Source organism: Aotus nancymaae, unplaced genomic scaffold (assembly GCF_030222135.1).
Source record: "Aotus nancymaae isolate 86718 unplaced genomic scaffold, 86718_ANA_hifiasm-v0.15.2.pri h1tg000040l, whole genome shotgun sequence".
Taxonomy (NCBI): Eukaryota; Metazoa; Chordata; class Mammalia; order Primates; family Aotidae; genus Aotus; species Aotus nancymaae.
The window spans coordinates 122391523-122410585 of NW_026988454.1; the positions used below are offsets into that span (position 1 = coordinate 122391523).

Here is a 19063-nt window from a genome sequence, read left to right on the forward strand (position 1 = left end):
AGGCCTGACTTGGTAGAGGCTCACCTCTAGTTAGAGTAGGAGTCCAGCTTTTTATTTATAGGCCACTATTCTTTCTCCTCTCTCTGTGACTTGGTCCTCGCTCCCTTTGAACAACACCTATTAAATGGATTGCCTTGGATATGGGTAAGAATCGATCAGGAAGGTCATCTTAAGCAAATTCTCTGTTAGTATACACTCTGACACCCTGACAACCTGCTGGTCACAAGACACAAATATACTCTCCCCTTATGAGAAGCATGATAAAATTTGCAGAAATGGAAGCATTAGTGTTTTTGGAGGAACAAGAAGAAGGTGCTTTTGTTTGATATTTTGTATTGAAAACTGAACTTTCTCAAGAGTTGAAAATTCCCTACTTTATTCCTCAAAGGGAATGGGTCATTTTTGTCTATTGGCAGAATTGAGACTAGGACCAGGCACCTTGACTTTTAGCCTCATTACACTGATGCCTATGTCATTGCATTTCAGCAACGACCCACCAAAAACATTTCTCTCTTAACTAATTGCTAAATATCCCTGATTTGCCCTCTTGTGCCAGGAAAATTCACTCCACAGGTGAGGTATCAGCAGTGAACTATTAATGTCCACTCATACCTGACTAATCAGCTATTTTCTGTCCTCTGGAACTCACTTTCATTGTTATCTATTTATATCATTAGGAAATATTGAATATTAGAAAAGTAGAAAAAGAATTATGATTAAAAATGGAAACTATTTTGCTCCTGAAATTTTTAAACCAAAGTAATGATCTGTGTTCTATTTTATGAATAGACTATTCACAGAATGTAAGTTTATTTTTTTAGTAACCTTTTTTTTGGTCTGGAAAGTAAAAAATGGTGTGTTATACAGTTCTGCAACCAAATTGGCTCATTGTAAGTGTATATTGACTTTTTATGTATAATGTGGAACCAATAAAAAATAACAGACTGAAGTTGCTTGTAATCATGGGTGTTGGCCATTAAAAAAATCTTCATGCATATGGTAACTGGCAACTTGAAAGTGTCATGAACTGAAAATGTAAACCATATAAAGTGAGAGAAAAAGAGAGAAACTGTGAGGAAACTGAGTGCTAAATGTGTTCATCTTCATCTAAGCAGAATCATTATTTATAACTAATAAATAATACCTTTCCCCTTCCCAATCAGGACAGCAGCAAAATATATACAACGCACATTTCCTATTTGGAAATCTACAATGAATGTGGTCGTGATCTTTTGGATCCAAGACATGAAGCCTCCAGTTTGGAAGATTTGCCGTGAGTAGCAGAACAACAAAGAATGGAGGGAAATTACTTTCAGATGTTCTCTTCAATTGTTTTCTTTGAAACTTTGTATGTTTCTGGTCTCAATCATAATTAGCAAATACTGGATAACTGAATCTTTTTGTAATATAATGGATATTTTTTTCAATTATGACAAATGGACAGTAGTGATGGGAACTAAAATTGCCCGAAACTCATTTCTTGGGAAAATCTCTTTTGGATTTGGCAGAAGAGAGTGCAATGAATTTTCTCTAAGACTGGGTGCTAAGAGGATTGATGGGATATGACAGTACTACTTTCTTTCTGCCACATGAAACCCTGTTACTCCTCTAATTGTGGCCTTTTTCTTAGAAGAAGGTATTCAAATTAGAGTTCAAGCAGCAATAAGAGAATCTGAAACAGAGAAAATAACATTTTTAAGTTTTCCTCAAATGCTTCTCTACCATGGTTAATGCTAACTTTGGCAATCATTTGATCAGATTGGCACTGATTGTTTCATGACTGAAATTTAAATAGCGTCTTCAAAGTTTATCTAATAATGGAGCAAGTTACCCTGCCAGCATTTATATAACATTGCTCAATGCTTGTTTGAATATCTGCCTATATTAGACATATATTAATTGGTAACTGTTCATATAATTTTTTTCAGACATCTTTATATATCAGAAGTAGCCTATAACTAAGAAAATGTATTTTTATCTTCTTATTAAATACTCTAATTTAGAGGTACATATTAATTCTCTACCAAAAAGATTAACAATCAGTTGATTATTTTAATTTCAAAGAAATTAAGAAGAAATAATAAAGAAAATAAGTTACACTGTTTATACTACCTTTATATGTATACTTCCTTTAATGTTGGTTGAGAATTTTTGCATATCATCTCCTTTATGTTTAAAATATTTATGAGAGGGACTTAGGAAAAGGACTGTTATTTATACTGTAAATATTTGTGTAAGAATTAAGAGAAAGGAAAGATTACTGAATCCATACAAGAAAATGGGCTTAATAAAACCATTAGCATTAAGTTTACAAAGAAAAGTAAAACTCTTTACATAGGATGGGAAAAACATTAAAGTTGTGAAGGTGTGTTTGGAAAGGCAGTATGTTGAGGAGTGCTGTGGTCTGAATGTTTGTTACCCTTGACACCCCAAAACTCATATGTTGAAACCTAGTCAGCATGGTGATGGTATTAGGAAGTGGGGCCTTTGGGGAGGTGATTAGGTCAAGAGGGTAGAGCCCTCATGAATACAATTAGTTCCCTTGTAAAATATGCACTCGAGACTTGGTTCATTCCTTCTACCATATTGAGGACACCAGTGAGAAGTCAAAAGTCTATAACCTGGAAGAGGACCCTCACCAGAACCTGACCATGCTGGCACCCTGATCTCATATTTGCCAGTCTTCAGAACAGTGAGAAACAAATTTCTGTTGTTTATAAAGCCACCCAGTTTATGGTGTTTTCTTATAGCCTGAATGGACTAGGACAAAGAGTTGTTGGAAATAAAAGTAGAAAGGCCAACTGAAGCCAGTTTTTGGAGAGACTTGAATGATAGGCTTTTAGTGTGAGTTTAAGCTTTATTCTAAAAAGTGTCTTAATTAGTTTTCTAGCTTCTAGTCTAACCAGTATACCTCCAGGCTAAATCTTGCTTCAAATTGCTTTCAGCAAGTAACATGTACACCTAAGAGTTTAAAAGCTGTTAACAATAATCCAGGAATTAAGAACTTGGATATGATGAACATAGAGGAGGAGAGAGGAATTCAAGAAATGTGCAAAGAAGTGAAATAAAATAACTTGATTATATCCAGCACCTTGGATTTGATTGAATTTGAAAAGAAATGAATCATAGAAGGTTGGTGTTCTCTTTGTTTTACTGATTGAGGAGATTAAGCCCAGACAGGTATGACTTGGCCAGTGTTTCAAAACTAATTGGTTAGTGTTAGAACAAAGATTAAAAACCAGATACTCTCACTTTCATGCCAGAGTAGCAAAAAGAGCTTCAAAATTTTTATACTGGGGCATAGAGAATTAAGGCATCATTGACTTAAAAAGGAGATTTCCATTAGAAAGTTTGATTGAGTGATGATAATAAATTTTACACAGATAAGTTTGCTGTCTAAGGATATCGTTCTAGATGTTTATATTTACAATGAATTCCTCAGAAGTAGGGAGTATGCCTTACTTGGTTTAGTAGTCTTTCTGCTGCCTAAGCCAGAATAAGTCCTTAGTAACTTTTAAAAATTATTTGCTGAATTGAAACTGTGAAGTAGACGTTTTGAAATGAGAGTGTAGAGGGAGAAAAACAGAGCATGAGCTCTTTTCATCTGAATCTAATCGACATAGTTTGGTGCAGCCTAACTATGGGAAGAGCTAGGAATGAGGAAAGTCCATTGAACTCTAAGATAGGTAACATAATATGTAGAATAAAAAGTACTTGATTAGAAGTCAGGAAATTGGGGTTGCAGTCCCAGTCTTAGGTAAATCATTTCATTTTTCTGGATTTCTCTGTAAAATGTGGGCATTGGATTAAGTAATATTTAACAATCTTTCAACCTCCAATGTCAAGAGTTAAAAAGATTGGTGACCTTCACAGGAGAGGACTTATTTGTTGAGTTTTCTATCCTTCACAAAAGAAGAAGTGATTTCAATATTTTCAGATGTGCTCCTTTTAGAAAAGAGCAAGCCTCTTGAGAGCAAGTGCAATGCCTTAGTCCACCCTGTGTCCTCCACGTTTCTCAGCTTGGTTGGCATTCAGCAGTCATTCTCAATACTGGTCAGATTGTCTCCAGAGATGTTGCTAGCTTTCATCTTCAGCTACTGTTCTTCCTTTAGTAGCTTTGTCCTCTTGTTGGAGAGTTCATTGACTCAAGTTAAAAGTGACCTCAGTAGTGACCTCAGTTATAAAACAGTTGTTTTCAAGAAACTACCACGTACATATACAAAAGTGGTTTGAAACTGTTCTTATTCTCACATTTTGGACTGTAATTACATGACAACAAATCCCATTAAAATAAAAATGTCATTAAGAAAGAAGAGTCGCATATCTAAGTCGATAGCCTATTACTTCAAATATATTCACTACTATAAAATTTCAGAACAATTCAAGAATTGGATAGTCCTTTGGTGTGGAGATAATGGGGTTTGACTGGTATTGAATCTGCTAGTTTTCTGGGGGCTTTAGAAGAGTTTGCCTTTTACTAAGATAATAAAATAATTATTTATAAGGAAAAAATTTTTTTTGCTCTACTTGGATTAGATTAAGCATATGTGCTATTAATTTGATTTCACACACTCTTTACCTGGGACTTACTATAACTCTGAAATTCTAGCTGTCTGGTTGACTGGTTTCATTGTTGTGAGCTGAAAGGTCTTAAACACTTTTAATGCCTTCTAAAAGTAGGAGGCAAAATGTCTGTTGACTTTGGTCCCCAAACTCATAGTCATCTGTTTGAGGGACAATGGCAATATACCCATTTTATCTCTTTTGCATTCTTATACTAGTTTTAACTATATAAAATTAAACTCAGGGTCACATTGGTACTGCACAATAATAACCATCAGTTACAGCTTCCTTACCATTGAGTGACACAGTTTCCCCAAATACCACCTGTGAGATGCTCTTGTCACATACACTCTACTTTTTCTATTTTTTTTTTTTTAACATTTTAAGATGTACCACTTGTCTGCTTTTGCAGAACTTTTGCCTATAAACTGTCTGTGAATTTTGTATGTATTATATCAGGGCACTAGACTAAAGGCATTTTCTTTTTTGCAAATGTTGCTATAGTCATTTGTTTAGTAAATATGAGAAATACTGACATCTAAATTAACAATCAAAAGTAATTAAACCAAACTTAACCAAGATGAAATACGTAATTGAATAGTTCAATAACTACTACAGAAATTGAATTCATAATTTTAAAGTTCCACAAAATGAAATCTTTAGACTTAGATGGTTTTACTGGAAAATTCTACTAAATATTTAAAGAAGAATTAACACCAATTTTACATAGTCTCTTTCAGGAAATAGAAGAGAGAACAATTCCTAGGTTATTCTGTGAGTCTAGTATTGTCCTGATACCAAAACCAGGCAAAGATTGTATAAAAAAAAAAAAAAAAAAAAAAGCTACAGACTAGTATTTCTCATGAATATAGGCTCAAAAATCCTCAACAAAATATTGACCATTGTATCCAACGATGTATAAAATGAATACTATATCATGACCAAGTGAGATTTATTCTAGATTGCAAAGCTGGTTCAACATTTGAAAAGCAATCAGCTTAATCCACAGGCTAAGGAAGAAAAATTACATGAAGTTCAAAAAAAGTATTTAATACCTATTCTTGATAGAAACCTCAACAAGTTAGAAATAAGGAGAATCACCTCAATTTGTTAAAAGGCATCTACAAAACACTTCAGCTAACATCATGTGTAATAGTGAAAGACTGAATGTTTTCTTCGTAAGATCAGAAACAATGCAAGAATGTCCACTCTCACCACTCTTCTTCAATATAGTATAGAAATACTAGTCACTGCAGTAAAGGAAAAACAAGAAATAAAAGATACACATATTGTCTACTAAAATATCCCAAAGAATTTGCAATCTCTTCTGAAAAAAAAAGAAGCGGAGAGAACACGTTCTAACTCATTCACTGAGCCCAGCATTATCCAAACACCAAAAGCAGACAAATGCATTACAAAAAGGAAGACTACAGACTAATATCTCTTGTGACCACACATGCAAAAATCCTAAACAAAATAGCAAATTATATTAAAAAATGTATATAAAGAATTATATACTACAGCCAAGTGAGATTTACTGAAGGTATGCAAGATTAGTTCAAAGTTCGAAAACCAATTAATGTAGTCCAACGCATGGACAGTCTAAAGAAGAAAAATAATATTATCATATCAATAGATGCAGAAAAAATATTTGACAAAATTCAACATCCTCTCATGATAAATACTCTCAGGAAACTAGAAATGGAGGAAATATTCTCATCTTGATAAAGAATATCTATAAAATGCCTGTAGGAAACATTATATATAATGGTGAGAAGCTAGAGGCTTTCTCCCTAAGATCAGGAACAAGGCAAGGATGTCCCTCTCACCACTCTGATTCAACATTGTACTGGAAGTCCTAGCTAATGCAATAACACAAGAAAAAGAAATTAAAGGTATTGTGAAGAAAGAAATACAAATGCCTTTGTTGACAGGTGATTTAATTATCTATGTAGAACATCTCAAAGAATTGACAAATGAATTCCTGAAACTCATAAGTGATTATAGCAAGGTTGCAGAATACAAGGTTAAGGTACAAAAGTCAATTGTTTTCATAGATACCAACAATAAATAATTGGAATTTAAAATTGAAAACAGAATACTGCTTACATTAGCATCAAAAAATGGAATACATATAAATCTGACAAAGCTGATAAAATAAATCAAAGAATATCTAAATAAAAAGATATTCCATGTTCTTGGATAAGAAGACTCAATATTGTTAAGATGTCAGTTCTTTCTCACTTGATTTGTAGATAAAGTATAGATCAGTTTAATCTAAAGCAAATTCCTAGTAAATTATTTTGTAGATATCAATAAACTGACTATAAATTTTACAGGAAATGCAAAAGATCCATAGTAGCCCACACAATACAGAAGAAGAACAAAGTCAAAAGACTGGCATCACCCAACTTCAAGATGGTAATTAAGGCAGTATGGTAATGGCAAAAGAACTGACAAATATACCAGTGGAACAGAATAGAGAGCCCAGAAATAGACCCTTAAAAATATAGTCAACTGATTTTTGGCAAAGAAGCAAAGGCAATTCAATGGAAAGGAGATAGACTTTTTTATTAATAGTACTGGAGCAACTGGATATGCACACATGAAAAAAGTGAATCTAGACATGGACCTTACACCTTTCACAAAATTAACTTGACCAGCCATAGACCAGAATGTACAATGCAAAACTATAAGTCTTCTAGAAGATAACATAGGAGAAAATCCAGATGACTTTGGGATTGCCAATGAGTTTTTAGATGCATCACCAAAACCATGACCAATGAAAGAAAAATTTATAAGTTGAACTTTATGAAAATTAAAAACTTCTGTTCTGTGAAAGACACTGTTAAGAAAATGAAAAGACAAGTCACAGGCTGGAAGAAATTAGTTACCAAACACGTATCTGATAAAGATACAAATATACAAAGAATTATATCTGAAATATACAAATAATTTTTAAAACTCAACAATAAGAATATAAATGCCCCAATTTTAAAAATGGGCAAAAGATCTGAACAGACACTTCACTGAAGAAGATACACATATGACAAATAACATATGAAAAGAAGCTCAACCTGTCATTAGGGAATTGCAAATTAATGAATCACCAGTCATTAGGGAATTGCAAATTAAAACAGTGATATACCACTACATACAAATTAGATTGGCTAAAATCTAAAATACTAACACCAAATGCTGGCAAGGATGTGGAGCAGCAGGAACTCTTATTCATTGCTGGTGGGAATGCAGAATGATACCACCACTTTGGAAGACAAATTGGCAGTTTCTTAGAAAATTAAACATACTTTTACCATACAGTCCAGCAACTGCCCTCCTAGGTTTTTACCTAAATTAGTTAAAAACTTATGTCTACACAAAAAGCTTCCCACAAATACATATAGCAGTCTTATTCATAATTGCTAAAAATTGAAAGGAACCAAGATGTTCACAGATAAACTATAATATATCCATACAGGGGAATGTTATTTGGCTACAAAAAGAAATAAGCTGTTAAGCCACAAAAAGACATGGAGAAAATGTAAACACATATTGCTAAGTGCAAAAGTCAGCATGAAAGTCTACATACTGTATGATTCCAATTATATGGCATTCTGGAAAAGGCAAAACTATAGAGACAGTGAAAGATCAGTGATTGTCAGAGTTGAGGGGGAGGGGTAGAAGAATAAATAGGTGAAGCACAGGGAGTTTCTGTGTGGTGAAACTGTTCTATATGATACTGTAATGGTGGGCATATGATATAATACATTTATCAAAACCCACAGAATTTACAATACAAAGAGTGAACCCTGATGTAAACTATAGGCTTTAGTTAATAAGATGACAACAAAAAGGAATGAACTATTGAGACAATCAACAACTTGGATGAATCTTCAGGGAACTATGTTGAGTAAAAAAAGCCAATCCTGAAAGGTTTATGTGCTGTGTGATTCCAACTGGTGAACAAATTAGTGGATACAGAATTAGGGAGGGGAGTGGGAATGGTTGGACAAGGTCAACACAAAGGATTCTTGTGACGATGCAATGTTCTGTGGCTCTGGATTCACAGAGTTACCCATGTGATAAAACTGCATAGAACTAAATGCATACACAGACACACACAAGTGAACATAAGCAAAACTGGGGAAATTCCATAGAATTAAATATTAAATGCACACACAAACACATGCAAGTAAATACAAGCAGAACTGGGAAAATAGCATAGAACTAAAATGTACACACACACACACACACACACACTCACAAATGAGTACAAGAAAAACTGGAAAAATCTGCAAAAGATTGGTGGATTGGATTGCCAATGTCCCGGTTGTGATATTTTAATACTATAATTTTGTAAGATGTTACCACTGGGAAAAACTGGGGAATGGGTACCTGAGATTTCTCTACATTGTTTCTTATAGCTGTATATGAATCTACAATTATTTCAAAAGGTTTAATTTAAATAGTAATTGGTGCCGGGCGCGGTGGCTCACGCCTGTAATCCCAGCACTTTGGGAGGCCGAGGCGGGTGGATCACGAGGTCGTGAGATCGAGACCATCCTGGTCAACATGGTGAAACCCCGCCTCTACTAAAAATACAAAAAATTAGCTGGGCACGGTGGCGCGTGCCTGTAATCCTGGCTACTCAGGAGGCTGAGGCAGGAGAATTGCCTGAACCCAGGAGGCGGAGGTTGCAGTGAGCCGAGATCGTGCCATTGCACTCCAGCCTGGGTAACGAGCGAAACTCCGTCTCAAAAAAAAAAAAAAAAAGTAATTAGCTATATATTTGTATATAGACATACATATGCATATACACACATATGTGTATTAAACCTATTCTGTATTTAGAAATTTTTTATTTCAAATGAAAATAGAAATTCTATTTTTGAAAGCTTCTTATGTCACATGCTATAAAAGGAATATAGTTAGAATCTAAGTTTGTCTCATGAGAAGTAAAACAGGATAACTGTTGGTCTCAGCTGTAGAGAAAATAGTCACCTTATTTTAGTATAATTTTAGTAGTCCTAAATAGGGAAGCCTGTTCCATTTAAGATTCTAACGATTGTCATGGTTATTACTCCAGCATTTACTATTGAAATCTTGGCTGTGTTGCATTTTTTGAATTTTTCAAAAATTTTTGAACGTGTTGCATTTTTGTCATCAAAGGGGAAAAAGTCGCCAAATGTTAAATTTAAGTCACACATTTCTAATACCTACAGGATAGAAAACACTGTTAAGTGATGCAGAAGTTACAAAAAAAATAATGCACAGTCTCTGCTCTCATGGCCTATGGTCCAGTCATGTGAATTCATTCATATATTCAGCAAACATTTATTAAGACCCAACTTTGTTCCAGATCTTGTGCTAGGCACCATGTTTGCTAACGTAGTCCCTGTTTGCCTGGAACTCATAGCAGAGAGGATAAAAGTAGTGTAAAATAGCATAAGGTGGAATATGAAAAACACAGTAAGAGAGCCAAAAAAAAAAAAAAAAAAAAAAAAGATGAGCTCACAGGAGAGAGCAATCACATCAGTGCAAGAGAGCAGGCAAAGATTCATAGGGAAGATGGCAGATGAAATCATCCTTGAGGGAAGGGATAGGACTTGGGGCAGTGGAGTGTGGCTTTTGTGTGGAAACAAAGATAGAGAAGTAGAAGCATAGGGCTTGTTCTGCGACGGTTAGTAGACCTGTTTGACCTGAACCCAGTAAGGGAGTAGCCAAGAGCATTAAGACAGCACTGTACACGGGGGTCTGTTGTGGGGGAGTGGGGGGGGACAGCGGGGAGGGGAGTTGGGGAGGGATAGCATGGGGAGAAATGCCAGATATGGGTGAGGGGGAGGGAGGCAGCAAATCACACTGCCATGAATGCACCTATGCAACAACTTTGCATGTTTTTCACATGTACCCCAAAACCTAAAATGCAATAAAAAAAAAAAAAAAAAAAAAAAAAAAAGACTGGCTAGGTATAAATGCAAGGATTTGGCAGGTAAGGTGTAGCCCTTGGAGATTTTGATTCCAGGACATAACATAATTGGAAGTGCCTATTAGGAAGAAAAATCAGTCAGTAGTGTGTAGGACTGGAATGAGGTGGACAAGAGTCAGAGCATCGTGGGAAGTTATTAGGACTGTTTAGGTGGCAGTGGGAGTAAAAAACAAAGGAACAAAAATGAAGGGCATCATAATCTAGTGGCTTGAAATTTAAATATGTGTAAGAATCACCTGGGATGATTGTTAAAAATGCTAATTCCTGGATTCTACCCCTAGAAATTTCAGACATGGTTAAATAAACATCTCAGGTGATTTGAATGCAGGAGGTTTGACTTAATCCCTTCCCTCATCCATATAGGGAAAGTTGTTTTTTGGAATATCAGGAAAATCTCTCCAAAGAGGATAGTGAGCCAGTATTTATTGAGCACCTATTTAATGCCAGTTTTTATGCGAAGGACTGTGCATACATTATCTCATTTAAGGAAGTAGGTATTATAATCCATGTTTTACAGTTGACAAAACTGAGGTTCACAGAGATTGTGTGATGTTTCCCCAAGATTTCATGTCTGCTAAGAGCTAGAACCAGGATATTAACCCTGGTCCATTAAACATCAGAGCTGGGGGTGCTGGTGTTCTTTCCTAAGAGACCAGTGTCATGTCCCAGTATTCCGCCTGAACTCTGAGTAGACTGTGATTTCTGGGTTTCTTTAGGCCTCTGGAGTCACTCGTGTCAGTCTGGGTGAGCCAAAGCGTGTTCAGTTCATCCCCATCTGTTGCATGTCAGACTCTCTGCAAAGGTCTGAAAGTAAATATTCTTCGTCTCAAAGGGCTCTGGTTCTAATAGAACAGACTCATAAACTGATCATTTCGGTTGTGCATAGTGACAAGATGCCCTGACTTCTCTGGGGGCAGAAGAGAGGAAGCTGATTTCAGTCTTGGGGTTCAGAGAAGACTCGATTAGGCTCCACCACATTATGGTCTCCAGCCCCAGCTGGGCCCTCAGCCTGCTGAGCCTGGTGCTTTTTGTTCCCGTCCTCACAATATTGTACCAGATGCTCATCTCTTTGGTCAACTACTCCCTGCCCCAATTCTCTCTGAAGCCCATTGTATCCCTATCTGAGAAAGAATATGGAAACTGTCAAACATGAATTGCCTCAACTTCCTGCCTGCCAGCCTTGCTCTCACTCGCTTACTTACCTCTAGTCTCAGGAACTCTGTCCTTTTCCAAGCCAGTTCTCCTCCTTACACTCTTGACCCTCCTTGAATCAGTTGTAAACCTGTTCTGTTTGGCTTACACATTTTGTGTTTAAAATTTTTTAACTTAGTGCTTTTAGATGAGGTATGCATCCTTCAGTTCTTATTACTACCTTTTGCATTACATGTTTCATTTGTGTTTTTTTCCTCTGGTTCCTATGGGGATTTGAGGGGACTCCTAGGCTTATAAGCATAGATTTCAAAGCTAACTCCAGTCTTTTCTTAAACTGAGTCAATTACTTGCACAGCTGGAATGGCAACCTCTTGAAGATTTGTGGGTGCTTTCCTGTAGGATGATGTGAGTGACCAGTGACCAGTGATGTTAAGTCCTCCTCTATGGCTTGGCCAGGGACTCTGTACCTTGAGAACTGGAACATTGCCAATGATCATGACAAAGGGAATAGAAAGTCCCTCTAGCCTGAAAATGACACAATTCCACACAAAGCCTGTGCTACTGGAGTAATAACAGGAGGGAAAGCTGGCTTCCTCTACTCTCAGTAGCCAATTGAAGGAGATTGTTCTCAATATCAGAAATGTCTTAGACAATTAGGAGGTTGTCTTAGTCAGCATGGGTTGCCATAACAAAATACCATAGACTGGGTAGCTTAAACAACAGACACTTACTTCTCACAATCCTGGAGGCTGGGAAGTCCAAGATCAAGGTACTGTCAGATTGAGGGCTCTCTTCCTGACTTGCAGACTGTTGCCTTCTCACTTGGTGGGGAGGGGGAGAGAGAGAGAGAGAGAGAGAGAGAGAGAGAGAGAGAGAGACAGAGACAGAGACAGAGACAGAGACAGAGACAGAGACAGAGAGAGAGAGGAGAGAGAGAGAGCTCTTATAGGGATACCAATACCATCATGGGATTGGGACCCCACTCTCATGACTTCATTTAATCCTAATTACCTCCCCAAAGCCCCATCTCTAAATATCATCGCTTTGGGATTTAGGGCTTCAACATATGAATTTGGAGGGGACACAAACATTTAGTCCATGTAATAGCAATGTTAGCTTTCACCAGCCATTGCCTAATAAGTGATGTGTGGAAGGATAGGAAGAAACAGTTTCAGTGTTTTCACTCATATATCTGGAATGTAGAAATATAGCTGTGATATATAGTGCTTTTAGTGACATGAGATTAATGACAGGAAAAATATTGTCACTTCATTCTATTCCATTTTCCTTGTGCCTTGTTTATAAACAAATGCATACACTTTGTTCTGCCATTAAGAGGTTAAATACACATTCTAAGCCACATATTAATATGGATTTGTTTTGCTTTGACATATTTTCCTGTTAGTCTTCACAGCTACTTTATGAATTGATTTATTCTAATAGTCCATCATTTTCAGAATCTATTCTCAATTTTCAATATATAAAGCAAAACCTTAGGATTATTTAAAACAGCTTTGAATGATTCTAAGTTTGCTTGGTCACTTTATTCTGTTCTTTAGAAAAATGCACAGGGTTTAGAAACACGTCTATCATAGCCCAACTGATAGAGAAAAAAAATTATTACAACCTTTTGAGAGTGTTACTACCATGTATACCAACAAGTTACCATATTGCAAGAATCTCAATTAGCTCTTTTGAGTGCATTACAAAGAATTTAAACTGTATTCTTATCTTCAATTAACTTACCATTTTGTTAGAAAATGGAATATGCACATGAAACACCCGAAGAGACTTCTGTACCACACAGCTGCTCTTGACTATCCCGCTAATAATGTATGTACATGTGAAAAGAACATATACGTGATTTAGAGCTGCAGTCATCTCATAAAAGGAGCCCACCTCTTTTATGCAACAGATGGGGCTGAACTGGACAAGCTTTGGCTCACCAAGACTGACACAAGTGACTCCAGGGGCCTAAAGAAACCCAGAAACAGTCTGCTCAGAGTTCAGGTGGAATACTGGGACACGACACGGATCTCTTAGGAAAGAACACCAGCACCCCCAGCTCTGATGCTTAATGGACCAGGGTTAATGGCCAGTTGTTTCCTGTCACTACCTACTCAGGCCCCTTTTAACAACACTGTCTCTGTTCCCACAACCTCATTGGTTTCCTAATCTTACTGACATATGACAAGACCAAAGTTCTGACTGAGCCAAGAGCTGACAGTGCTGCTGAGGTGGGAGCAGAGCTGAGCTGGCCTGAGACAGGACATATAGAAAGAGCCTTTAGAATGAAGTCTAGGAGAGGGAAGTGAAGAGATTATGTCAGATGGTTGCAGGAGTTATCTGGGCCAGGTGATGAAGGTCACAAGCAGTATATTAATCTCCCTGCTCTGGAACTTCCATAGCCGTTAGCCTATATGTGATTCTACAGTTAATTGTAATTGGCCTTGTGTTTTTAGATTGAATTCTAAGGTAGTTGAAGATGTTCTACAAAATGAAAGTTAGTTATTAGGAAACAGAGATAAGACTGATTGTATTCAGACCAGCTGGCCAGCTATTGTCTGTCAGTATTTATCTAACTAGATCTAAAAAGCAAGCCCTAGGAATAATCCATTTAGAAAAAGAATGGCTAAATCTCTTTTACAATAGCAAAAGAAAGTAAAATGCTCAGGAAATGTTCAGGTACTTTGTGAAGAAGATAGTACATTTTTCTATGAAAATAAAGGAAGATTTGAAAATAGATAGAGTTATTAATCTGTTTCTGAGACTGAATACCTTAAAGGAGTATTCTTATGTTAATGTATAGGTCCAGTGAAATTCCAGACAAAATCACAGGGGCTTTAAAGAACATATATAGGATTCCAGAGTTTATCTGAAAGGATAGACAACCAAGAAGAGAAATTTTCAAGAAGTAGAGAAGTGAGAGAAAATTAATCACACTATCTATTCAAATTAAGTAAAAATTCAAATTAAGTAAAAAAAAATCATGTTATACTACTTCTAAATTAAACAGACTGTATCATACAATCTTTTAATGTATATAGAGGGAAGAATTTTTCAGTCAACAGTATTGCACATTTATATTAGTAAATTAACAACTGCAGGAAATAGCAACCTAACTTACGATAGCTTAACCAAATAGTCTGTTCCTTGCCACACCCCAAGCCTCACCTCTTCCACACCACCACACCTTAAAGATTCCAAAAACAGGCAGGGAGGGCTGCTGTGGAAGCTCCAGCTTGCTGTCAGCTTCCTTCCATCAGTCTGCACAGCCATTCTTAGTGGGCAGCTTTAATCATCATGCAAAATGGCTGCCTCACCTCCTGCATCAAGTGCACATTTCTGGAAAGAAACAAGCACCTGCTGCCTGAGGCTGCTCATATCCGGGAAGCTCTATCCAATGACTTTCACTTACTTGTCACTGACCAGAATTTTGTGACACGGGCAGACCTAGTTGCAAGAGAGTCTGGGAAAGTGTAGTATTTTAAAATAATTCCCTGAACAAAATCAAAGCCTAATAGGGAGAAGGGGAGGACAGATCCCCCATACAGGCAGCCTGCATCATGAGCCACAATCAGTGATGGAGAGGAAAAATCCATTTAGAGCCGTCATTTCATTCCATGAACTCATATCCCAAAAAAGTAGAAGAAAAGTGAATTTTTATTTACTCTGTTGATTCGGAAGAACTTTAAGCATAAAACTACAGTAATAAAAGATTGATACATTATAACAATTTAAACTTTTATATGATAAAAAAAATTTCTAATCAAAGTTAAAAAGCAAGCGCATATAAAATTTGCATAATAAATACCAGAAACAAAAGACTGTATGTATAAAGAGCTCATACATTTAAATACCCCAAATAAGTGGACAAAAGACAAAACAATGTAACAGTTAAAAAACAGATGGAAATAGGTTCAGTTTCATTAACCATTCAAAGAATGTAAATTAAACAGCACAATTTAAACTAAAATATTAGTAAGGATTTAAAAACTAATGTTCAGTGTTATTAAAATAATAGTAAAACAGGCACTCTCATACAGTAGAAATGTAAATCAGTATAACATATTTGGAAAGCATTTTACTACCTACCTTCAAGGAAGCTACTATTTATTGACTTTTAATGTGCAACATACACTACTAAGCACATTCATTCATTCATTCAACGTATTGTGCATCAAACATATACCAGGTGTCCTTTTAGGCCTGGTGCACAGCAATGAACAAGGAACTTAAATACACGAATTTGGAATTCCAGTAGTCCACTCTCAGATGATATTGTCCTCAGTTTATAGAGGAGACAGAGACGCAGTGAAAGTTCCTAAGATGCCAAAGACTTACACCTAGCACATGGTGTGAGGCCAGGATCTCAGCCCAGGTTTATCCATTCCACAGATGGTGCTATAGGCCTCCCAGATATGATAAGAGCCTTAAAGCTGTTGATAACTTTTGATCTAGTAATGTCACCTCCAGAAATCATTGCTAAGGAGAAAATATAAATTATTTCAAAAGCTTCAGGAACAGATATATATTGATACAGTTAAAGATATATGTGTGTGTGTACATATATACACACACACATTATATATATATATATATATATATATTTATATATATATATATAACAATGTTACTTAAAACAGCCTTGAATTGGAAACTACAAATTCTCATAATAAGAATAGTTAAAAATTTTCATTAATACAACCTAACCCTAAAATATTGTGTAACTATGAAAAATATGTTGTGGGCTGGGCACAGTGGCTCACACCTGTAATCCCAGCACTTTAGGCAGCAAAAGTGGGCAGATCACCTGAGGTCAGGAGTTCAAGACCAGCCTGGCTAACTTGGCAAAACCTCCTCTCTACTAAAAATATAAAAATCAGGCCGGGCGCGGTGGCTCAAGCCTGTAATCCCAGCACTTTGGGAGGCCGAGACGGGTGGATCACGAGGTCAAGAGATCGAGACCGTTCTGGTCAACATGGTGAAACCCCGTCTCTACTAATACAAAAAATTAGCTGGGCATGGTGGCGCGTGCCTGTAATCCCAGCTACTCAGGAGGCTGAGGCAGGAGAATTGCCTGAACCCAGGAGGCGGAGGTTGCGGTGAGCCGTGATCGCGCCATTGCACTCCAGCCTGGGTAACGAGCGAAACTTCGCCTCAAAAAAAAAAAAAAAAAAAAAAATATATATATATATATATATATATATATAAAAATCAGCTGGGTGCAATGGTGGGCACCTGCAATCTCAGCTACTTGGGAGGCTGAGGCAGGAGAATCATTTGAACCGGGAGGTAGAGGTTGCAGTGAGCTGAGATTGTGCTACTGCACGTCAGCCAAGGCAACAGTGCAAGACTCAGCCTCAAAATAAATAGATAAATAAATAAATAAATAAATAAAAGGTTGTTAAGGGGTGATCAAAGGAGAGTAACATGCATACATTTATGATTTTATGACAAATATGCAAAATGTGTGTAAGAAAATTGAGGAAATATATTAACATACTAGCATTGTCCTTGTGATGAGACTCTGCTTTCATGGTTCTTTTTACTTTCATACTTTTTCACAAGAAGCATGTATTATGCTTATAGTTGGAAAAATAATAAACTGTATTTTAAAATGAAAATAAATAAAAGTAAATAAATTCAGAACTTGGAAAATGCAATATCATAAGCTAAGAGGTATATAAAGCTATTTACCTGGCAGAGGAAATGCTATGGTTTTCCAGAATTACAAATCCATTGCCTTTAGATGTATCTATTCTTATAGTTTTCCCAAATGCGTAAAACTTGAGCACATAATTTGTGGTACTACTACTATAAAATCTGAATAAGAAAGCAAATATTAGCAAAAATGGCAGAAAATTTTCTTTGAAAAAATGTTGGCAGCTCTAAAGAAAACAAATTTTAGCTCATGGCTCTATAATTACTATATAGAATTAGGCCAAACAAGACATTTCATTAAATGGTGGGTTATTTGTAAGCCTGGAGCATCAGATGGAACATGATATGGCTGAATGTTGTTAGAAATTAACAAGGAATACTGGTGTAGCCAGCACAGTTTTTTGATTATGTAGAGTGTCTCAACGGGGACTTAGAAGTCAGAGTTGGGTTTTAGGGATTCTTTAGTTGGCAATTGGTTGAAAGAGTTGAGCTTTGTCTAAAGACTTGAAGTCAGTACAAAGGAATGCTTTTAAATTAGGACTGGGGGCATCTGTTATCTGTCCTGTGATGCTGTATCAGAATGAGGTTGGAAAACAAGCCATATTATATTGGGTTAATTTTTCCAAACCTTTTAATTAGATCTTATGGTTTGTAGAGTGTGACTTAACTCTAGCCTGGCATGGCTTTGGGTCTTGCTTATAATTTGGTGTCTTATTGCCACAGAAAATTTGTTCTGTGAGTCTTATGGTCTCTGTTTTAACATTAATGCTGGTCAGTTGTGCTGTAACTCCAAAAGGGAGGATGCATGATGAGGTGTGTCCAACCTCCTTTCCTGTCATGCCTGGAAATTTGGTTTGTCAGGTTTTCTAGGGTCCCCTTGGCCAAGAAGGGGTCCATTCAGTTGGTTGAGGGGCTTAGGATTTTATTTTTAGTTTACAAATATCATGTGATCAGCTATATTCTGCATCGTCAGTAAAACGATATGATGTTAGATAAAAACTATGAAGAAGAGATATGATTTTCAAGCTACTAGAAGGAGCTTGTGAAATATCTTAATAATGGTTAGAAAAAAACTTCCATTGCTTTTAGCCCATTTTGTCTAGGTCGACACCAACACAGAAATGTATATTGCAAGTTCCTAAAACTTTCCCAAGAAACATATTTCAAGTATTTAATTTTATCACAGAGGAAACCTTTTAGAAAGTTGTAATCAATCTAAAGAAAATCTGCCTTTGAATTTGTTTAAATGAAGAAAGGAGGGTTCACCTTACATACTTTTCCTAAAACTTTACATCTCTCCTTTTGCCTAAATCTTTACCATAAAGAATGTCTGAGAAAATGCGTTGGGGTGGAAAAAAGGGGTATTGAGAACTGACAACCAAGTGAGTATTCTCTTTATTTAAGTGACGGGTGTTGGAACTATGTCTACAACATGTGAAACATGTCTAGTTATTTAGAAGAGCCTGGTGCACCCTCACCCATTGTCATGAGGCCCACCTGCTCTTGACATTGCACTAGGCCAAGGTGTCTAGACAGTGTCCTCTAGTCTGTATGACCTCTAGTCACCTTTATGTGACTTACTGAAAGGCACCCCTGCCACCTGTTGGAAAATTGTTGCAGTATGCTGATTCTGTTAGAAGGCTCTTTGTTGCCTTATGACAGACACTTGTCATGATAACTGTACGAACCCATCATGTG

At 36.5% G+C, this 19063-nt stretch overlaps 1 protein-coding gene across 1 annotated transcript in view; it reads left to right on the plus strand.

Moving 5' to 3' along the window:
- KIF6 (kinesin family member 6) overlaps positions 1–19063 on the plus strand; it is a 383773-nt gene that overhangs the window by 86140 nt on the left and 278570 nt on the right. Inside the window, exon 5 of the mRNA XM_064360441.1 lies at positions 1164–1273. Within this exon, the coding sequence (XP_064216511.1) occupies positions 1164–1273 (110 nt within the window). The remainder of the gene's footprint in view (positions 1–1163; positions 1274–19063) is intronic.